Source organism: Achroia grisella, unplaced genomic scaffold, assembly GCF_030625045.1.
Source record: "Achroia grisella isolate CSIRO2021 unplaced genomic scaffold, CSIRO_AGI_Agris_v1 utg2156, whole genome shotgun sequence".
NCBI classification, from domain to species: domain Eukaryota; kingdom Metazoa; phylum Arthropoda; class Insecta; order Lepidoptera; family Pyralidae; genus Achroia; species Achroia grisella.
The window spans coordinates 873551-897673 of record NW_026712714.1 but is presented as its reverse complement, the minus strand read 5'-3'; the positions used below and the strand labels follow the sequence as shown (position 1 = coordinate 897673).

At 35.4% G+C, this 24123-nt stretch overlaps 2 protein-coding genes across 3 annotated transcripts; one reads left to right on the top strand and one right to left on the bottom strand.

Moving 5' to 3' along the window:
• LOC131842291 (acidic fibroblast growth factor intracellular-binding protein) lies at positions 1–18975 on the bottom strand. Its single transcript, XM_059190831.1, has 11 exons — positions 18565–18975; positions 14734–14830; positions 13904–14005; positions 12211–12292; positions 10653–10798; positions 8762–8861; positions 7122–7249; positions 3599–3667; positions 1938–2024; positions 1161–1259; positions 1–228 (listed from the first exon to the last, which is right to left on the bottom strand). Exons 1-11 carry the CDS (start codon positions 18647–18649, stop codon positions 150–152), a joined length of 1074 nt encoding a protein of 357 aa, XP_059046814.1. The 5' UTR covers positions 18650–18975; the 3' UTR covers positions 1–149.
• Positions 18976–19177: 202 nt separating this feature from the next.
• On the top strand, positions 19178–23327 carry LOC131842289 (zinc finger protein 808-like). 2 transcript variants are annotated; one of them, XM_059190824.1, is made up of 3 exons: positions 19178–19237; positions 20467–20668; positions 21475–23327. In XM_059190824.1, exons 2-3 carry the CDS (start codon positions 20472–20474, stop codon positions 23045–23047), a joined length of 1770 nt encoding a protein of 589 aa, XP_059046807.1. In that variant the 5' UTR covers positions 19178–19237; positions 20467–20471; the 3' UTR covers positions 23048–23327. The 2 variants fall into 2 exon arrangements, with proteins under 2 accessions (XP_059046807.1, XP_059046808.1); XM_059190825.1 differs by lacking the exon at positions 19178–19237 and adding an exon at positions 19363–19422.
• Positions 23328–24123: the final 796 nt, after the last annotated feature.

The following is a 24123-nucleotide window of genomic DNA, read 5'->3' as shown; positions in this document are numbered from 1 at the left end:
AAGTCTTCCCTTTGGTTTGGAGTGCCATCTGCACTCGCCGCCTATTGTCCGGTGAAGCTGTAAAGGCTAGTTGCGGCTAACAGCATTGGAGTAGTCCGAAAAAACGTGTGAAAGAACGTGTGTAAAGGCAGTTAATGTTTAACTTATGTCTAGCCGTGATACATAGTTATTAAACATTGTGCTATAACCCTCATGTACCGCTCCCACACGCTTTTCAGGTCCGCCTCTCTGGAAAAACAAACATTTAGGTATATCAAGTGTTAGCTTAGATGGTCTAACGGTTTAGCACACCACCTCTCTTCCAATGGTCGCGGATTCGATTTCTCGCATAGAACATTTTAATTTGTATCGGTCTGCGTGTTTTCTATGTATAGAAAATAGTAATAATAATCTCAGGACAATTCCCACAGCGCCATCTAGACCCAAGTTAAGCTAGCTAAAGTTTATGTTATGGGTACTAGATAACTGATACAAATACATAGACATTTTTTTTTCGTAACATACATACATAATATACATAGAAAACACCCAGACAGACACAAACAATCATACTCATAAATACAAATGTTTGTGCCGTGCGAGGAATCGAACCCGCGACCATCGGACGTAAAGCGGTGTGTTAGACCGCTAGACCACCGAGGTCGTCATAGATATTTACAAATAATATATTTCTAATAGTTGTCTAGTACCCAGAACACATGCTTAGCTTGGGTATAGATGGCGCTGTGTATTGTACAATAAAATTATTATTAAAAAAGCCTTTTCATACATTGAGAACAATTATACACATGACTACAAATGTTTGTGCTGTGCGAGGAATCGAAACCGCGACCATCAGAAGCTACATTTATTATCTGATTACACTAATAATGAGTGCGTAGCGATTTCTATGTTGATTATCGCATGCCTCTTACTTGTTATACTGTAATTAATTATACAAAAAAAACATCTATAACGACATATAAGAGCAACACACAAGTTTCTTGCTCATTCTTCTTGTGATGAATCTGCATTCCGAATGAGTGGTAGAATCAAAATATGACTATTCAAAAGTGCTTGTAATGAGTTTATTTGAATAAAAATTATTTCTATTTCTACATCATTTTCTTTTGTTCCAATTGAAGATTGTTAAAATAAAAGAAAATATACATGTTGCTTACCTTAGTACGTCCATTTGCAATGCGCACTGCTCGTAAGCGCATAAAAACTGAGCCAAGTCAGTCTTGGGCCAGCCGCCCAATCTCAAAGGTTCAATGCATCTGGAAAATTTAAGTTTATTCACATCACCAATATATAGAAAATTTTCAATAAAAAAAAATTTCACTCTATTCTCCCAAATTTGAATATAACTGTATTTATCATAAACATGTTCCACTATTATTTGAAAAAAAAATACGAGCCGAGTTTCTTGTCAGTTCTTCTCATCTCGATATCATTCCGAACTGACGGTAGATTTGACATATCATAAGAGTCTGTAATAGACCTACATGTATAAAGATATTTTGAATTTTGAATTTGAATTTGAATAACAATTAACCTTGAATTTGTCCTTTCCTAATGTACTCAATACATTGGTAGTAAACCCGTCGCTCTGTTTTTTGCTGGGACTGTTTTTCCCCACCCCATCGAAAATAATTACAAATTGGTACCCCATAGAAGTATGGGGTCTCTGTTTCTAGAACTCCTTTCCCACATATTTAGCTTTGTTTTCTCTTATTGCATTATTCATTATACGATCTTTCAATTTTAATCCCAAGATGCTTCGTTGGCAATCTAACATATAAATCATGATTTGTAATCACATAATTATTGTAAATTAAGTCGTAATATGTTTTTACAGTACTTATTACATTCAATGATTTAATTACAAAAAAAAAATTTTAGTTTCTTTAATTTTTTTTCAAACTTTATAAAGACTGCAGAAAAACAACACCAACCTCTCCAATAAATCGATGAACAACGACCGCAATTCTCGTCCCCGATGCAGGTTGCACGCGAGTCCGACCAGCGCCCGGGTGTACAACCTGACACAGACAGACAAACAGATAGATAAAGTATCTATCTATATGTATTCTGAACATGGATTTTTAGAATTTATTATCTATATATATATATATATATATAACTCAAAGGTGACTGGCGTAGTGATCTATCAACGCACAGCCCAAACCACTGGACGGATCGGGCTGAAATTTGGCATGCAGGTAGATGTTATGACGTAGACATCCACAAAGAAAGGATTTTTATTAATTCTACCCCCAAGGGTATAAAATAGGGATGAAAGTTTATATGAAACTTTGTCAATTTTAAACCAATCGGGCAGAAACTTTGCATGCATAAATCTACTATGCCGTAGGCATCCCCTAAGAAAAGGATTTTGATAAATTCCACCCCTAAGGGGATAAATTAACGCGAGCGAAGTCGCAGGCAAAAGCATATGCATAAAAATATATTAATCAATAAAAAAAAACATTACGCACACTATTATATATTCGATACACACGCATATATACTCTTTTGTTTATAGTAATAGTCTGTTGTCAAATTGAGAATAGATTGTACGGTCCTACACTAAGGACTTTTAAATTAAAGGTGATTATGGACTGTACTTGCGTATGTCGGCATCATTGTACTTGGCAAGTCTCAATTCTTAGGAAATTCCTTTTCATTTCTCGCTGATCGGTTATGGAACAAACCACCAGTACGGATACAGGAAAGTCCATCAATTGGTTGTTTTAAGAAAAAGTTGAAATCGCACTATTTATCGACCTTAGTATGTTTAGTTTCATCGTGTATTTTATTATTTGTATTTTATGTAATATATGTAGATATCTATAGTAATTGTATATGTATGTATATATATATATATATAACTATTATTAATGTTTCTTTTATTTATTATTATATAGTTTATTATAATTAGAACATTATTTAATTTGTTGAATTTTAAATGTTTTATTTTTCTCAACTTTTGGACATTTCAACATAATAGTGTTAATTGCACAGATGTTACCTACTCACTACTAGCTATGCCACACTGTTGGGTTGACTGGTAGAGATCTCTCTTAGAGATAAGTCCACCTTTTCTCACTCTGTATATGTTTAAGTTTACAACTGTATCTAAAAGTGCAATAAAGAATATATATAATAATTTCATCATCATTGCCTTGCCTTTATCCCGTTATTTGTGGTCGGCGCAGTATGTCATTCTCTTCCACTGCTCTCTATCGATCGTCATATCTGAACATACTCTTCTTTTATTCATATCATCTTTCACACAATCCATCCATCTTTTCTTAGGGCGTCCCTTTACATCATTTAGTATAACAATTTAAATATAAAAAATACAGAGAGTGATATAATATTGAGCGCCCGTGTAGTAATGGTGCGGTGCTATTCGCACCCCCTCGAGCCGCGCGTAATATATAAACATTCACGTATATATGTATGTATGTATTTAATTATAGGAGCCAATAGAATATCAGCGCTGTAGAGTTATCTGTAACTTCATGCTGAGTTGGTTGCCTCTTCAGCATCATCATTGCAACACATATAAACACACAAAATACTACTTTATCAGATATTTATAGGCACTTACCTAAAGTTTAATTCCAACTCCTGATATGATTTCTCTAACAATTTCGGCTTTAATCTCATGCATATTAAACTGAAAAGTAAATAAATATTATTTCTTACATATACATGTCGCAGAATCAACAAAGAGGCTCAATTGATTAATTTCTACTAGAATAGCGCCATCTATTATCGTTGTCGGAAACGTCAAGCGGTTTGCTTGGGTGAGGTCGGTACAGGGTAAAGCAGTTTTAACAATTACGAAATGGCACTTTTGAATTGGGCGCGAGCGTGAGAGTTTGTGCAGCACTCTGTACCGAACTTGCCGCGTTTCCCTGAATAATCCGTTTTCATCCGGCTGATTGTTGGTGATTTCATTATTTTGTTATCGGGAGTGAGTGAACAGACGATTATATTTTGAATTAAGACTATTATTTCTGGCCTACACCATGCCCAACATGGGTTCTGATGACGAGGTATCCCAAATAAAGGAACTACCCTCGTTAATATAATAATATATACCTAAAGCATTTTTCTATCTTGAACGGGTAGGTTTTTGTACGTCAGATGGCAATCGGTACAGGACTAATATCCAAAAAAAATGGCAAATCTTTGGAAAGAAAATGAAAAGACCATCTGACTACGCTGGCAATCTGGCGCTACAGCTTTCCATCTCTGGTAAAAGAGACAGACCGAGGAAGGGGTGTGAAGATTAATTGCTGGAGACATGGAAGAGAGAGAGAGAGAGAGAGAGAGAGAGAGAGGGGGGGGGGAGAGACTCTACTAAAATAATAGCGCCATCTATTATCGTTGTCGGAAACGTCAAGCGGTTTGCTTGGGTGAGGTCGGTACAGGGTAAAGCAGTTTTAACAATTACGAAATGGCACTTTTGAATTGGGCGCGAGCGTGAGAGTTTGTGCTGCACTCTGTACCGAACTTGCCGCGTTTCCCTGAATAATCCGTTGTCATCTGGCTGATTGTTGGTGATTTTAATATTTTGTTATCGGGAGTGAGTGAACAGACGATTATATTTTGAATTAAGACTATTATTTCTGGCCTACACCATGCCCAACATGGGTTTTGATGACGAGGTATCCCAAATAAAGGAACTACCCTCGTTAATATAATAATATATACCTAAAACATTTTTCTATCTTGAACGGGTAGGTTTTTGTACGTCAGATAGCAATCGGTACAGAACTAATATCCAAAAAAATGCCAAATCTTTGGAAAAAAATGAAAAGACCATCTGACTACGTTGGCAATTTGGCGCTACAGCTTTCCATCTCTGGTAAAAGAGACAGACCGAGGAAGGGGTGTGAAGATAAATTGCTGGAGACATGGAAGAGAGAGAGAGAGAGAGAGAGAGAGAGAGAGGGGGGGGGGAGAGACTCTACTAAAATAATAGCGCCATATATTATCGTTGTCGGAAACGTCAAGTGGTTTGCTTGGGTGAGGTCGGTACTGGGTAAAGCAGTTTTAACAATTACGAAACGGCACTTTTGAATTGGGCGCGAGCGTGAGAGTTTGTGCTGCACTCTGTACCGAACTTGCCGCGTTTCCCTGAATAATCCGTTGTCATCTGGCTGATTGTTGGTGATTTTATTATTTTGTTATCGGGATAGTGAACAGACGATTATATTTTGAATTAAGACTATTATTTCTGGCCTACACCATGCCCAACATGGGTTCTGATGACGGGGTATCCCAAATAAAGGAACTACCCTCGTTAATATAATAATATATACCTAAAGCATTTTTCTGTCTTGAACGGGTAGGTTTTTGTACGTCAGATAGCAATCGGTACAGAACTAATATCCAAAAAAATGCCAAATCTTTGGAAAAAAATGAAAAGACCATCTGACTACGTTGGCAATTTGGCGCTACAGCTTTCCATCTCTGGTAAAAGAGACAGACCGAGGAAGGGGTGTGAAGATAAATTGCTGGAGACATGGAAGAGAGAGAGAGAGAGAGAGAGAGAGAGAGAGAGAGGGAGAGACTCTACTAAAATAATAGCGCCATATATTATCGTTGTCGGAAACGTCAAGTGGTTTGCTTGGGTGAGGTCGGTACTGGGTAAAGCAGTTTTAACAATTACGAAACGGCACTTTTGAATTGGGCGCGAGCGTGAGAGTTTGTGCTGCACTCTGTACCGAACTTGCCGCGTTTCCCTGAATAATCCGTTGTCATCTGGCTGATTGTTGGTGATTTTATTATTTTGTTATCGGGAGTGAGTGAACAGACGATTATATTTTGAATTAAGACTATTATTTCTGGCCTACACCATGCCCAACATGGGTTCTGATGACGGGGTATCCCAAATAAAGGAACTACCCTCGTTAATATAATAATATATACCTAAAGCATTTTTCTGTCTTGAACGGGTAGGTTTTTGTACGTCAGATGGCAATCGGTACAGAACTAATATCCAAAAAAATGCCAAATCTTTGGAAAAAAAATGAAAAGACCATCTGACTACGTTGGCAATTTGGCGCTACAGCTTTCCATCTCTGGTAAAAGAGACAGACCGAGGAAGGGGTGTGAAGATTAATCGCTGGAGACATGGAAGAGAGAGAGAGAGAGAGAGAGAGGGGGGGGGGGGGAGAGACTCTACTAAAATAATAGCGCCATCTATTATCGTTGTCGGAAACGTCAAGTGGTTTGCTTGGGTGAGGTCGGTACTGGGTAAAGCAGTTTTAACAATTACGAAACGGCACTTTTGAATTGGGCGCGAGCGTGAGAGTTTGTGCTGCACTCTGTACCGAATTTGCCGCGTTTCCCTGAATAATCCGTTGTCATCTGGCTGATTGTTGGTGATTTTAATATTTTGTTATCGGGAGTGAGTGAACAGACGATTATATTTTGAATTAAGACTATTATTTCTGGCCTACACCATGCCCAACATGGGTTCTGATGACGAGGTATCCCAAATAAAGGAACTACCCTCGTTAATATAATAATATATACCTAAAGCATTTTTCTATCTTGAACGGGTAGGTTTTTGTACGTCAGATGGCAATCGGTACAGGACTAATATCCAAAAAAATGGCAAATCTTTGGAAAGACAATGAAAAGACCACCTGACAACCCTGGGAATCTGGCGCTACAGCTTTCCATCTCTTGTAAAAGAGACAGAGGCAGACCGAGGAAGGGGTGAGAAGATTAATTGCTGGAGACATGGTGGAGTGCGAGGTTCCTGAAGACGATGTGTGGGACACGGAAAAGTCGCGGAGAAAACAAGGAAAGCTGACCCCATTACCATGTGGCATATATAGCTAGCAAGAGAGAGAGATAGGGAGAGGGAGAGGGAGAGAGACTCAACCCATACTAAAACTATTAATGCGAAATTTACTAACTTCACACATTTTAACTTAAAAATGTAAAATTACAATCATTGTTTAAAAGAGCAACACGTAAGTAAGTTTGCTCTTTCTGAATGAACGGTAGATTAAACAAACTATGGCTATTCAGAAGTGTTTAAATTTAGGTTTATTTGAATGTAGGATTTTCTATTCTATTCTATTCTGTAAATATAAGTGTGCACTTACTGTTTATGCTCCTTCTCCTTGTCGAGGAGTATCCTCAGGTCGCGTAGTTCTAGAAGGAACTCGCGGTCCATCTCCGTGTCGTAGTACTCGGGCCCGGTGCAGCTGTACGTCCAACTCACCATTATTGCCTGCAATTAAACATATTACAAACATTACCAAAAAAATCCTTTTTTTTATGTTTATTTTTTATAATATTTTTTTTGGCCTGAGCCACCCTTAACATTTAGGGGTATAAAAAGTAGTTATAAACCTATTCTCAGATCTACTGAATATACTATATATAAAATTTAATCAAAATCGGTCAAGCCGGATCAGTCGGATCGGAAGATCTGTTTTGGAGGAGTATAAACACGAAATCTCTGACATGAGATTTATATATAATAGAAGATATAATCTGGAATGGGTAGCAATTATGGACGGAAGATAACAAGCCGCTGGATACAGCGAGTAGGGTATATAACCCAGCGGATGTTCAGCTTCAACCAAACGGGGACCGATATTACAATGGCTGGTTTAGGTTCGACCCCTAGCAGTGCCGTCAGAGTAAAGTCGTATCCGTCAGGCGGGAGTTGGCCTTCAGGCGTTCTATAAACCCTGCTTTGGAGTGTCATCTGCACTCGGCACCTATGGTCTGGTGAAACAAGCATATGGCAAAACTAGGCCTATGCACGACAAGTATCTGCAGATTCTGCCAAACTGAAGAGGAAACGCCGCTTCACATCCTATGTGGTTGTAGCCCACTCATGCATAAACGAAATATCTCCTTTGTAAAGTTTACACTTATTCCCGAGGAGATAAAAACCATCGCTCCTAAGAATATCCTTCAATTCTTGTCCCTGACGGGTCTAGGTAGCGAACTTTGAAAAAGGGCGAGCACAATAGATCTATGTAGGTTGCAGTGCTACAGGTGCTACAAACATCTGGCAATAGACCACACAACCCAATCAAAAAAAAAATGGTCTGGTGAAGCTGTAAAGGCCAGCTGCGGCCAACAACAGCAGTCCGAAAAAAAAGGCTCCAATTAGCAGCTCGTTGAAACAATAGCTTATACGGTGAAGAAAATAGCTACTGCTATCTATCTACAAACCTTTGTTAGTGTATACACTACTGTTAAATGAAGCTGTAAAGGCCAGCTGCGGCCAACAACAGTAGTACGAAAAAAAGGCTCCAATTAGCAGCTCATTGAAACAACAGCTTATACGGTGAAGAAAATAGCTACTGCTATCTATCTACAAACCTTTGTTAGTGTATACACTACTGTTAAATGAAGCTGTAAAGGCCAGCTGCGGCCAACAACAGTAGTCCGAAAAAAAGGCTCCAATTAGCAGCTCGTTGAAACAACAGCTTATACGGTGAAGAAAATAGCTACTGCTATCTATCTACAAACCTTTGTTAGTGTATACACTACTGTTAAATGAAGCTGTAAAGGCCAGCTGCGGCCAACAATAGTAGTCCGAAAAAAGGCTCCAATTAGCAGCTCATTGAAACAACAGCTTATACGGTGATGAAAATAGCTACTGCTATCTACCTACAAACCTTTGTTAGTGTATACACTACTGTTAAATGAAGCTGTAAACGCCAGCTGCGGCCAACAGCAGTCCGAAGAGTAGTCCGAATAAAAAAAACCGGTACTTGCTCACCTGTGCACAATGATAGAAATCGTTGAACGACAAATACTGCAGCTTCCGCTTGGCCGTCTCGAATCTCATGCAAGCTATGAACACGACTGCTCCATATTTTCTGTAACACACCAATATATTTATTAATATTAAATTAATTTTTTTTTTTTATTTTATTTATTTAGGTCACCAACAAGGTTTACATCAACACTGTTACATTATATATATTACATTACAATCTGTTTATACTAAGCGGAACCTTAATTATAGGCAACTACGACATTTATGTGACAAATTTGTGCTTACAATTAACAATTAACAAAACATAAATCATGTAGGTCTATTACAGACTCTTATGATATGTCAACTCTACCGTTAGTTTGGAATGATTTCGAGATGAGAAGAACTCTTTATCCATGTATGTTTATTACAGACTCTTATGATATGTCAAATCTACCGTCAGTACGGTAATGATTTCGAGCTGAGAAGAACTGACATGAAACTCAGCTCGTATTCTTTTCAAATATGTTGTACATGTTTACAATAATACAGATTCATATAAATTCTAATTTGGGAAAATAAAGAGACCACCAGTATATGCTATTGAAAAAGCAAAAAGTTTAATCAGTAACCCGAACACACCAGGCCCCACAAGCAGCACCTGTTCACGAGTATGACGGATGCGTCATGGATAATGCGTATGAATAAAGATAATATATTAAGGAAGGTGTTACATATGAATGTGGATGGTTATAAGGGCTGAGAAAGGCCGAAAAAGAGATGGATGGACTGTGTGAAAGATGATATGGTAAGAAAGGAAGTAAATAACGAGATGACTGTGAACAGGGATGAATGGAAGCGAAAAACATATTACGACGACCACAAATAAATGGATATGGCTTAAGGAAATGGTGATGACTAATATAATATTCTTAAAAAAACTCGACTCAACAACTAAACAAACAGGGACCAACCTGAAAGTATATTCTTTCAAATAATACTTCCTTACTGTAATAATAGAGTAAGCCAAGTAGAGCAGAACGTGTATATGTACGGGAAAATTACATATTTGTTCATATTATATATATAAAAAAATAGATAAAAGAATTTTACAAATTTGAATATAATAAATATATATAAATAAATAACCCTAGACAATTAACACAGCGCCATTCAGTTCCATGGTAAGTAGAGCTTGTGTTATGGGTACTAGACAACTGATATAAATACTTACATTTTAAAACAAACATAGAAAACACCCGGACCAATACAAACAATCATACTCATGAATACAAATGTTTGCATCGTGCGAGGAATCGAACCCTGACCATCGGAAGTGAAAAGGTGTGCTAAATTGCTAGACCACCGAGGTGGTTAAAAGATTCTAACTGTGATAAGATTTCTATCTATCTATGTCATATATATAACTTCTTGTTACGTGCTATATTTTTAAAACTTAAAAAAATTCTCGTCATCCCCCCGGTCAGTTAAGGAAAGGAGATGGCAACTTACCCCCGGCAGAAGCACAGTCGGCCGGGGTTCAGGGCCACACCGACCACGGCAATGTACCTATCCCGCCTACACTACGCTACCAAGGAACAGGACATTGTTGACTACATCCGGACTAAAAGCAACCTGACATTGAGGGTGACGCAGTTGGAATAGAGCCACAACGCGAGCTTCAAAGCGTTCGTGGCCCTGGTCCCCACCAATATGCTGCCCACCTTCATGAAGGAGGACTACTGGCCGAAGGGGGTGGTCTATCGGCGCTACCGTGGCAGATTGCCGTCGTCAGTGCCGTGACCATAGAGACAATTTTATTTTACATATTTTATTATCATTTCTTATGTATGTTAGTCTATAAGGTATTTATAATATGGGCCATGTAGCCTGCACCTGACGGTTTACTCACTTGGCGAGTGGTTCTGATAGGAGGAACGTGCTGCGTATATTGGAGACCACGTTTCCAGGCATCTCTTCCACTGTTTTGAACACGCGGCGCACGTTATCGAACTGACGGCGACAGCAGCGGAGCGGCGCTCCAGAACGTTCCGCCACCTGCAATCGACTTTTTTTATATATATATCCTACCTGACCCGCGTCTCGTCTGCATCACACTTACATGACTTAATATCTTTTAAAATTATATCCTATGTGTTATAGCATAATCTCTACCGATCGATCTAACGGTAGAGAATGCGTGCACGCCTATAGCATAATCTACCGTTAGATCGATCGATCTAACGGTAGAGAATGCGTGCACGCCTATAGCATAATCTACCGTTAAATTGATCGATGTAACGGTAGAGAATGCGTGCACGCCTATAGCATAATCTACCGTTAGATCGATCAATCTAACGGTAGAGAATGCGTGTACGCCTATATCATAATCTACCGTTAAATAGATCGATCTAACGGTAGAGAATGCGTGCACGCCTATATCATAATCTACCGTTAAATCGATCGATGTAACGGTAGAGAATGCGTGCACGCCTATAGCATAATCTACCGTTAGATCGATCAATCTAACAGTAGAGAATGCGTGCACGCCTATAGCATAATCTACCGTTAAATCGATCGATGTAACGGTAGAGAATGCGTGCACGCCTATAGCATAATCTACCGTTAGATCGATCAATCTAACGGTAGAGAATGCGTGTACGCCTATATCATAATCTACCGTTAAATAGATCGATCTAACGGTAGAGAATGCGTGCACGCCTATATCATAATCTACCGTTAAATCGATCGATGTAACGGTAGAGAATGCGTGCACGCCTATAGCATAATCTACCGTTAGATCGATCAATCTAACAGTAGAGAATGCGTGCACGCCTATAGCATAATCTACCGTTAAATCGATCGATGTAACGGTAGAGAATGCGTGCACGCCTATAGCATAATCTACCGTTAGATCGATCAATCTAACGGTAGAGAATGCGTGCACGCCTATATCATAATCTACCGTTAAATAGATCGATCTAACGGTAGAGAATGCGTGCACGCCTATATCATAATCTACCGTTAAATCGATCGATGTAACGGTAGAGAATGCGTGCACGCCTATAGCATAATCTACCGTTAGATCGATCAATCTAACAGTAGAGAATGCGTGCACGCCTATAGCATAATCTACCGTTAAATCGATCGATGTAACGGTAGAGAATGCGTGCACGCCTATAGCATAATCTACCGTTAGATCGATCAATCTAACAGTAGAGAATGCGTGCACGCCTATAGCATAATCTACCGTTAAATCGATCGATGTAACGGTAGAGAATGCGTGCACGCCGTTTTATTTCTAACTAGCTCCTCGCCCCGGCTTCGCACGGGTGTACATATATTATATATACATATAAACCTTCCTCATGAATAATTCTATCTATTAAAAAAAATCGTTTCAAAATCCGTCAATTCATACGCGTAGTGTAACAATAAGTTGTAGTGAGAATTAAGATTGTGCCACTGACCTCGTCTAAATCCTTCCGATGTCTGGACGACAGCTTCCGCCCGAGTAACTCTCTAATCACCGCATCATCTAAGTCATAGTATCTGCCATTAAAAAAAATACAAGACTTGAGTCAATTCACATTACTCAAAATCAAATTCTCGTGTCACAATTGTTAGAATTCACATCATTATTGTAGAAAGAATCCGATATTTGAAAAATATATTAAACGAAGGTAGTTTGTTTTTAGTACTAATGAAGTACCCAATGTAAGGATTACGAATACGAATATTGTAAATAGCGCCATCTAGTATTTATAGACCAACCTACTACACTGACTTTGGTAGACCAAAGTCAGTGTAGTATTTATAGTATTTATAGATAAATACGGAGGTCGGTAGTTGAATAATCCTCTTTCGTTGCGTGAACCGCGGCATTCAGTCGACGAGCGCAGAGCGTGCCGGTTGTGTTTTGGATACTAAAGTGAATTGTATTAACAATGGGTTTATCCCGGTCTTAGTTGGGCCTGGGGGGAAACTTCAAGTAGTTTCATGGCCATAAATGATGGTTAACTCTTTTTTTTTTTGTAAAATTTTTTTTACAATGTGGCATTATAAAATACATTTAACTCTAAATTTTCACCCATGTATCACCAACCCTTATTTATTAATTGCCATATTAGTACTTCAATTTATATAGTAAAACAATGTTTGCCGGTCTACTACCGAATTTATAAAAAGGAAATTGTATAGTAAGCATATCCTGAACATATGTCATCTTCGAAACTCATACTTACTAATCTATACATATAAATAAAATTGGAGTGTCTGTTTGTAATATTGAAATAACCGCTTTTTACTACATGCACATGAATATAAATACGGTACATAAACCAAAATAACATTTTTAACCATTTTTGTCTGTCTGTCTGTCTGTCTCTTTGTTCCGGCTAATCTCTGAAATGGCTGGACCGATTTTGACGAGACTTTTTTTGGCAGCTGATGTAATAAGAAATAACTTAGGCTCCTTTTATTTTAGAAAAATAAAGTTAAATTCCACACGGACGAAGTCGCAGGAACGGATAGTCTATACTAATATTATAAAGCTGAAGAGTTTGTTTGTTATTTTGCACGCGCTAGTCTCAGGAACTACTGGCTCGAATTGAAAAATTAGGTTTGTTGGATAGTCCATTTGTTGAGGAAGGCTTTAAGCTATATATATCTGACAGATGTCAAAGGTCAAAAAACTGACATCGAGCTGTACGTGTTGTCACTAATGGCAGGCACAGAATACCAGCGCCGTGACAGTTAGCTGTCACGGCATATGCTGAGTGTCAGCCATGTTGCCAACCATATTTAGAAATAATATAAGATAAATTATTATTGTAATTGTTCTAAGTGTGTATGTATGTATGTATATATGTATATGTAAAAATGATTGACAATAAATGTTTTTCTTTTCTTTTCTTCTTTTTTCTTTTATATAACATTATGCTAGGACCAATAGAAGCGAATCATCAGTGAAAAATGTTGCAATAAATGAGGATAATTATTCACATTTGAGGACTTCTGTTGCATGCGCTGTGCAAAGTTGCAGGCACAGCTAGTAATCAGTATATGCCAGTCTAATAAAAAAAAAACTATAGAAGCCATGATCCTCTAGTCTTCTGGAAAGATGATATAAGTGGCATCAGGTGTATATAAAATAAAACTTACTTCTCAATCAGCATGTGTTTAGTGGCCTCGTCAATTTGGAAGATCATCTGTTCAGACAGCTTTGAAGGCACTGTGAGTAGCCTCTCCAGGAGAGCAAACGTTCTAGAACATTTTGGAAGTAGTATTTAGAATTGTATCGTATAAGATATAAACCACAAAGGCTGTGTCTTGCAGTTCGGCACTCTGCCTTACTTCTGATGGTTGCAGTTCAATTACTTGCAGGGTAAAAACATTGTATTTGTTAGTGTGTTTGTTTATATTGATCAGGCTGTTTTTTATATATATTGTGTATGTATTTACTATTTATACATATATATTTTAAGTATTTCTATTAGTTGTCTAGTATCCATAAACCAAACTCGGCTTATTTATTGATGACTAGATAGTGTTGTGTGATTTGTAGTGGGTTATTATTATTAAAATATTACTAATAGTAATTAGTTTTGGTTAGCTAGTAAGCTGACCAAATTCTGCATCACACATTCTCTTCACATTTATCATTATATTTCATCCAATTTACATATTATTATATTTATATATATATTATATATATTTTTTTCAATTATAGCCTCTATATTATTCGGTTATATAAGTTATATTACTGTAAAGTTTTATCAAAATCTGTTCAGTAGATTTTACATGCCAAGAAGCCAATATGATACAGAGTCATCAGATTAGACAACTGTATAAAAAACAAATTGCCAATTAGCAGTATACTAAAAGAAAAGTAACATTTTATGTGAAACATCCATGGATGGATGTTTGTTACACTAAACCTTTCTCTTCTATTATATTGTGTTTATGATATTAGTAAGATAATTACATCTTACCTGTAATGATCAAGTACATCGCTAGCAATCAGTTCTACAGATGCACCGGTTTGTTTGACAATCGCTCGTTGATGCAATGTGGACACTGCCTCACTGGCTGCAACATAAACAAAATCAGTTAAATTAGGAAGTAATGTATATCCAAGAGGAAAACCAAGAGATTCCTGGCAAACCTCCATAATTACTGTTAGTGTATAATAAAGAAAAGGTAAAAGCATACTATTATGGTATTGTTAGTGATAAAATAATATGTTATACATAAGAGGTCAAAACATAGTACATATATGTATAAATGTTTTTTAGGCAATTAACTTTTTTTTTAATATTTATAAACAAATATATAATACTTATATTAAAAAAATAACAAATACATAATAGTGCCAGTAAAATTCATTGTAGGTCCATTAATTAAAAAAAATGTTTTTTAAATACTTGCAAAGGCAAAGGAAACTAGTTTATTTAGCGAGGGAAATGCCGTCGAAAACTGTCGGGAATGTTATAAACGTGAAAATGAATTTGTTTTTATATCTTAAGAGGCCTTTCACATTTTTTGGCCTAAAAGCAGTGTCTTTGGGGTTCTGGTTCTAAGAAATTAAGAGTCGGATATACATTTTGATTCCTGAATTATATAGATAGATATCTAATCTTAAAAACAACATCTTTGAAATGTTAATTTTCTCTTTGTTAGTCTTCCTAATTTCTAAAATAGTTTATTCAAAAACGCTAAATGACAGAAGTTTGGGGTCGTCGTTCATTAATAAACAAACATAAATTGATATGATATCTTTACTAAAACTTGATAATTACTTTATAAATTGAGACAGCATCGTCCTTTTTTTCATTTTCAACTTAAATATCTAAAAAATTGATCATAATTAAACCCGAAATTTCAACAAAACTTTGCCATAATCATTTCTAATTTTCTCATAAATACAACAAAATTTTTGCATAAAAAAAACATAATAATAAAGTTAATATACTTATAAATTAGAAATATGAAAAAAAAATATAAGTTTCTAAGAAAAAAATAAACAATAATAATAATTGAAAGTTGTATAAATTCCGTTGCGCCAAAAGTAAATTCTCATAACTGCGCTAGCGCTCGTCGAGGTAGTACCTATGCCATTTTTTACAACACCGCTAAGATAAGACATTCGTCAGTGAACATTAGTATAGAGCGACTAAACCATTTTGATAATTTAAGTAATATTTAATTAATTTTGCTAATATATACTTATTTCTACGAATATTAATTTAAAGTTGTTGTTAAATATATATATATATAATATTTATTTTAGCATGCCAAGACAAAAGTACAGTTATGCTACAAATAAAACCTACCTACCCTGCTGGACTATGAAAAGCACAAGAGCATGGTATTTCGTCACACTAATGGCAATTAATTGTTAAAATTAAAAAAGAGAACATTTTAGTATTTTTAAAAATAACGCTTATCTGAGAGAAAAATGTAAGAAAATGTAAACCAATTTTACTCTATGTTTATTTTGTAGTTTTTTTTCTAAATTAAAATAGGGTTATTGTTTATAAAAATACCATTATTATTTTTACGTACATTTGTCTTGTGTTATATAGTGTATATCATCTAGTATGCAATGTGGATTGTAAATAAATTACCAAATTATATATAAATTATATTCCTTAATGTTTAGAGATATTTTATCCAATTTTATTTTATTTTACACAATACAGATATTTCTAAATTGCAGCTATTCTGTTATTATACTCGTTGGACTTTCATTACTGTACAGTTATGTCAAATAATTATGCGTGTTTGGGTGAAAAGTCAACAACATTATAAATGTTTTTATTTAGAGACTAGCTTTTAGCTCGCGGCTTCGCCCGCGTGAATATGGGATATATAGGTTATCGCGCGTTTAAAGATCCGTGTACAGTATTGGGACGTTATATATAAACCTTCCTCTTGAGTCTATCTATTCTGTCTATTAAATAACAACGAATCAAAATCTGCGTAGTTTTTTAAGATCAAAACATACATAGATCTATTACATGTGTAGATGATATTTTAACCGGAAATAAGCCGTTAAAATGGTATTGGCAGATCAGTTGGAATCATCGGTATTCTTGGTATATAAGCTGGTTGCCCAGCTAACGTACCGGTTATAATGGTCTACAATTAAATTGTCTTTCAATTCTTTAGTAAGCAATATATCCAATGGGACGCCATTGCACATGTTCGGCGGGCTTAAATTTCATGACTGGATCATGCTTTTGAGAAATTCCTTCCTCAAGTTTGAGCATTTAGTGTGGGAAATCACTATCTGTGCTTCCATAAAAATGAGCTCTCAAATTTGTCAGTAGTTTTAAACTTTCAATTAAAGTCCATAAGGGAGACGATGTTAATGACACAGAGAGTCTTTCAGAAATCTCCAGCAAAAGTATAAAAGTAATCCCGCCAATGAGAGCAGAGGTGTTTCTAAGGTTTTTAAGGTTCTGTCCAAAATCTCTATAGCTCATGGTGATTTCATTACATATAATCAATGAGGCGTCTTATAATAATTTATAAAAAGGTTTGACATTAACAATTAATTATTTATCAAGAATCAAGAATCGGCCAACCAAGAACGAGAAGCTGCAATATCAGCCAATATCATGCGGCGACGTCAATGATGCAGGAACAGCAATGATAGCAGTTGAATCTTTTTTTTTACAACTTAGAATGGCAAACAAGCTGACGGCTCTCCTGATGGAAAGGGGTAACCGTCGCCTATATACATGAGCAGTACCTGCCATGTTCATATCAGCACATTGTTTCCCTCATGCGTTATGTGGTGTTATTCCCCTGTACCTTGTAAATTCACTACCATATATATACACAGGTAGTCTATATAGATAGATATACATATACACAGATAGTATACCCTGAGAAAGGTCATAGACTACTTTATAGTGTATTGTAAGGGATTAAAAGCGGAGATGAAAGGTTGTATAAAAGTATCGTCATTGTTTAAGTGAAACAAAGAAACTTTTTTGGGTTATAATCTAAATATATTTCCTTTATTTGGTCAATTTCATTATACCACGCTGACGAAGTCGAGGACACACCATATAAGGATGGGACCTTTAAATCAAAACAAAGCCTTGAAAACACAACTATGATATATAAATAAAATAATTATTTGCTAAGTATAATATTTAGAACAAGTGAATATGGCAATAATGTATCCGACTCTTATAATAAATTATATTGTATCTATTAATAAATAAACTGAATTAATACGTAAGAAGAATTAATTAGTAAATTTATGTTATAGTAATTTCGTCTTCCTGTCCCAATTATTTGTTACTCATATTACTTAAGGTTTTGGCTTTTAGTTGTACAATCGGCCAGCATCCTGACATCAACCCTCTAGGAATAATATAATAAAAAAATATGGTCATTATTAGCACTTTGATAATTAAGACAAATCACGTTATTTAAAAAAATACAATAAGTAGTTTATGTTACTTAGTTAAGTACAAACATATCACATTATTAATTAAAATATTACAAGGATCAAAATGGTTCATACTAAATCCACACCGATTGAGCTACACGGTTATTTGCGTCTGTGTGCGTGTATTACTGTATGTGTGCGTAAATCCATGCGATTAAACCTAAAGTTGAGCGGCATCATTTTGTAATAGGCCTCTTAACGACTTAACAGCTCTATTCAGATTTAGCATATCTAAGCTGGAGATGATAATACTGATTACTACGTAAAAAGTGTAGCAGTTCGAAACAGTAAGGGTACAAATTTATGTGATCGGTCGAATAAGATTAAGATTAAATAATATTATTCAGAAACTTACAAGAACAGCCTTCTATCCATAACTGGTATATTTCAGGATCTATTAGTGTGTAATTACTGACGAAAACATCCACTTCTGTGTACATTCTTAAGACTTTTAATAAGCGTTGTTTCTTATAATTCTATATCACTGAAAACGCTGAATACGTAACAAAAATAATCTATTAATGACACAACTATAATTAATAATACAAAATACAGAGAGAATGTTTATATTTTTAGATATACGAAAGTATTCTATCTTAAGATCTGTGATAATTTTTGATATTGTGATTTATTGTGTGTGTCATATTTGTTTACCAGTAACGTCAACCACAAAAGTTGTCAAAGCCTAAAGAAATAACATCAACGAAACATTTTTATTTTTGCTATTTAAGGCGTTTTCTCTCATCTTTAACTTGAACAAGGAAACAGTATATTTAGGTAATATAGGAGTTTATATTTTATATTCTATCTCGAAATAATTAAAACATTAAGCAGCATAGTTATGGACATTGGCCTCGACCCTGTGATACAAACAAAAAAAAATTAAATTGACGTGTGCGGTGTCGTTCTAAACTTATAATTTATTTTTATGTAAAAATATTATTTACATTACGTAAAGAATAATTATTTGTGCAAATATTTCATTTTTTTCTCTTTATTAAATAATTATGTTAAAAAATAATTAATAGGTCAATACAGTTTATAAAATGATCAATATTTGTCGTGCGTTTATTGTTTTTCTCTGTTCATTGATGGAAATTTGATTTGATTACATATTTTAAACGTATTTTTACCATTGATTTTTTTTGGTTCATAAAAATTAATAATTCTAAAGAAATAGTGTTTTGTTAAAAAGTAATTTGTAAATAATTATGTAAGTACGTTTTTTAAAATGTATCAACAGTAACAAGTGTCATAAATAAATGTCATATAAATACGAATAAAATAATATTAGATGTTTGTTTAAGATGTTTTTAGTGCCAAAAATAGAATTTTAATGTTTTAATGTGCGTGTATCTATATTTCGCTGTTGTATCAGTTTGTTAATATTGTATGTATTATCGGTAGAGCACTGTCAATACGAAATGAATAGTTATAAATTTATCTTGAAATGATACCATAATATGTATTGTGTATGTTTACCGGAAGCTACTAAATCTTTAGAAACATACTGAAGTCACTTAAAGATAATAAATTTCAATACATTTTGAGGGTTCTAAGCTTGACATATACGTTCAAAGAAATATTAAAAAAAAACAAAAAATTATGATATTTATTTACTTACAATTTAAAACAGTTTAATGAAGTAGAGTCGTGTACTATATATATAAAACTTACTTAGTTATGAACACCCAAGTGAAGCCAAAGAACATCACTAGTCGTAAAAATAAGTATTATTATGAATGGATTTTTGTTATTATTTACTGTATGATGGATAATTTTTAAATATATATTATTATTGAATAACATAGGGCTATATTCAACATCAAAGGCCTGAATTTATTTCACTATTAAGTTCTTAATAGTTTAATGGATTTAGACCTTTGATGTTGAATATAGCCCTATATTATTTAATAACTAGCTGTTTCCGCAACTTTGTGTGCGTGGAATTTATTTTATTTTTCTTAAATAAATGTAGCCTAAGTTACTCCTTATTACATCAGCTACCTATCAAAAAAGTCCTGTCAAAATCGGTCCAGCCATTTCAGAGATTAGCTGGAACAAACAGACAGACAGACTATTTGTATATATAATTGGTGTATATAAAAACAATTATTTCAATATTACAAACAGACACTCCAATTTTATTTATATGTATAGATGTATAGATAATATAGGTATTAATACTATCATTCTTCTATAAGATTATATAAGTTCTTAATAGTTTATAATAATAAAAAAATAATTTATTTTGCAGACAACATGTCGGACAATGATGATTCTGTACAAGAAACCACATCATCAGATTCAGAAAACATTAAACAGGAACCAGCAAAGTTGAAGAAAGAATCTGATCGCATACAGCCAGACTCCCAGGATATTATGAACATGTTTGCTAGTGTCTGGGTGAAGGTTGAGGTTGACGAGGAGCCCAGCAATGGAGTAAATTCTGAGGAAGTGTAAGTTTTTGTTCTGAATTAATATAGAATGATACGCTCAGCATATGCCTGTTAGTGGGGCATCAGTGAAGGATAGTAAGATGAGTATACAGTCAGATAAGTTAAATCATCATGGTGAATTAACCAGGTATTAATAATCTATACATATAAATAAAATTGGTGTCTGTTTGTAATACTGAAATAACAATTTTTTTACTACGTGCATATGAATATAAATACGGTACATACACCAAAATAACATTTTTTATAATTTTTATGTCTGTCTGTTTGCTCGGCTAATCTCTGAAATGACTGGACATTTATTGGCAGGTAGCTGATGTAATAAGGAGTAACTTAGGCTACTTTTATTTTAGAAAAATAAAGTTAAATTCCACACAGACGAAGTCGCGGGAACGGATAGTAATAAATAACTGTTGACCATATACACAGAGTAAACAGAGATTATGTTATGAGTATATGAACTACTGAATAAATAGAGATATTTTTTTTTCCTGAAATTCATTGAAGACACCCAGGCCAATACAAAGAATACAAATAATAATATACATAGAAAACACCCAGACCGATACAAACAATCATACTCATGAATACAAATGTTTGTGCCGTGCGAGGAATCGAACCTGCGACCGTCGGACGTAAAGCGATGTGCTAGACCGCTAGACCACCGAGGTCGTCGAAATAAATCAATCATATTTATCAGAGCAGATCAGTCCCTACTAGCAAAACTGTAAGACAGTCTAAATACCACTTAAAAATTCTATTTCTTCATGGAATAAAACCTCAAGTAATTTTTTGTATGTTTGCAGAAATTCACTAGAGGAAGGCACCACGAGAAGGATCACAAGGCAACGTCGCTTCGCTAAAACGCTCACCTGCGATGTATGTAACTATTCTACCGTCTACAAAAATTGTCTAGAGCTACATATGCTCGGGCACAACAACTCGAAACCGTACGGTTGCAACCAATGTGAATATACAACGAAGTACCCAACGGCCTTGTACCGGCACGTAATGATAAAACACGAGAAAAAGACGTCCTCAGAAGAAAAGCAAGCGCCTGTCTATAAATGCGACCAATGTGATTACACGTCTTACTTCAAATGGAACTTGAGTGCGCACAAACGCAAGCACAAATTGGAGAAGCAGTTCAAATGCAAGCATTGCTCATATGCAACCGCGTACAGACATAACTACTTGAAGCACGGTAAAATACATAATGACACTATGTGCTTTAAATGTGACAAATGCCCATTTGTGACGAGGTTCGAAGGCCACATCACTAGACATTTAGCAAAGATACACAACGAGGTGACAGAAAGAGCGAATAAGTGCGACATGTGCGATTTCTCAACGATAACAAGATGGCGGTTGAATGTCCATAAACAAAGGAGTAAACAAGAGACACTATTGAAGTGTGGGTATTGTGAATTTGAAACATACTTCATGTGTGAGAGTAAAAAACATAAAGTAACACATTACAACCTTATCTATGGTACTGGCAGATCATTGAATAGTGTACGGAATAACATGCAGAGTAATGTAGAGAATACTATACAGAATGCTCTAGAACCGGTACAGAATCTAGAGAAACCTATGCATAATCCATACGATGATGGCACAGATAATGTTATGAATGATAACGTGATGAATGATGAAGCAGAGAAGTATTCGCAAGATCCTAACTTACAGAAGTATCACTTGGATCCGAATTGCGTTGATTGGAACAGCATCCAAGTTCTGGAGTCTGAGGATAAGGAGAGACCGTTCCAATGCCATATGTGTGCATACACGTCACGATTTAAAGCTTCAGTCCAACGTCACTTCCAAAGGCACCACACCGGCACTCAAAACAGACCCTACAAATGTGTCAACTGCGATTTCTCCACGAAAACGAAGGACCAAATAGCTCTACACAACAAACGAAGCCAATCAGACGTGGAATTATTCTGTGCCATATGTAAATACACGACTACCTTCAAATGCCAGTATGTAATGCATCAAAAACTACACTATGAGCACAAATGTCCGAAATGCAGCTACTCTTGTAAGCATAAATATGAATTACAGAAGCATTTCGCTACAATACACTTGGGGAACGGGCTGAAATGTCAGTATTGTGACTATAAAGCGGCTAGAAAGGAGAGTTTGCTGTGTCACGAAACAATCCATACAGGTATCAAGCCATTCAAGTGCAACTACTGTGACTACATGTCAGTACGGAGGTCGTTACTCACAAATCATGTTAAAAGATATCATACAGATGTTGTCACGGATGTCACAGTGGTCAGCGACAGTCGAGTGGAGGAGCTAAGGCTGCCCATAGACAGTTTGGACAAGTTTAAAAACATAGACTTAGACTCCCAAATAGATTTAGCTTGAGTGAGTTTTAGTTTTTAATTGTATATATGTGTACAGGTTTTGGTTTCGTGGTCTCCAATAAATGCGGAACAGTTTCAACGGCGTATCAAAGTCATATGCCGTGCGTCTTTCTTTGTTTCACAGACTCACAAAAATCGGATGAACAATTTATATTTTTAACTAGCTGTACTCGCGACTTCGTCCGCGTGGAATTTAACAAACAAGAATTTTTCTAAAATAAAAGTAGCCTAAAGTTAGTCCTTACTATATCAGCTACCTACCAAAAAATGTTCCGTCAAAATCGGTCTAGCCATTTCAGAGTTTAACCGGAACAAACAGATAGACAGACAAAAATTGTAAAAAATGTTATTTTGGTATATGTACCGTATTTATATTCATATGAATGTAGTAAAAAACGATTATTTCAATATTACAAACAGACACTCCAATTTTATTTATATGTATAGATTACGGTCCCTCAAGTGCTTTATAAATAAAAGCAATAATTCATGGACTGCTTATAGAGCGCCATCTAGCCCCAAACTAAGCAGATATATGTAATAAATTATATATATACTTACATGTCGACTCAGTTATTGAAGAATAACGGTATATAATATTTCATTTATTATTAAAACTTAATTTATATGTTATTTCTTTTAATAAAAAATCGCAGATTGTGGTGCATATTTTTTTATTAAGAGGTTTGGGCTTACTCGGAGCTTGGACCTGTAGCAATGCTACCTACATAGATCTATTGTGTTTGCCCGTTTTTCAGAGTTCGCTACCTAGACCTCTTAGAGACAAGAATTGAAGGAAATTCTTAGGAGCAATGGTTTTTATCAGAGTGTGTACTTTCCGAAGGAGATATTTCGTTTATGCATGAGTACCACATAGGATGGGTAGAATCATAGTCAGTCGGATATTATCAACCTACTTACTGAGTCAGTTATCACATTTGACTGACTCTGATTCTCCGTTAAACTGACCGACTATATGAACGGCTTTTGTACCAATGTCAGTAAAACTAAAATAATTTAAAAAAATCGTCAATTAATACTGACATTTTTTTACTTATAGTGACTCAAATTTTCTAG

Bases quoted from the DNA above. Each gene is read 5' to 3' on its own strand.
- LOC131842291 (XM_059190831.1), bottom strand. From the start codon at position 18,649: ATGTACACAGAAGTGGATGTTTTCGTCAGTAATTACACACTAATAGAT. The intron at 2,025-3,598 runs GTAAGTGCCTAT...TGTCTGTGTCAG, and splicing joins GAGTTGGAATTAAACTTTAG to GTTGTACACCCGGGCGCTGG. The intron at 229-1,160 runs GTAAGCAACATG...TTGTTTTTCCAG, and splicing joins TTGCAAATGGACGTACTAAG to AGAGGCGGACCTGAAAAGCG.
- LOC131842289 (XM_059190824.1), top strand. From the start codon at position 20,472: ATGTCGGACAATGATGATTCTGTACAAGAAACCACATCATCAGATTCA. The intron at 20,669-21,474 runs GTAAGTTTTTGT...GTATGTTTGCAG, and splicing joins GGAGTAAATTCTGAGGAAGT to AAATTCACTAGAGGAAGGCA.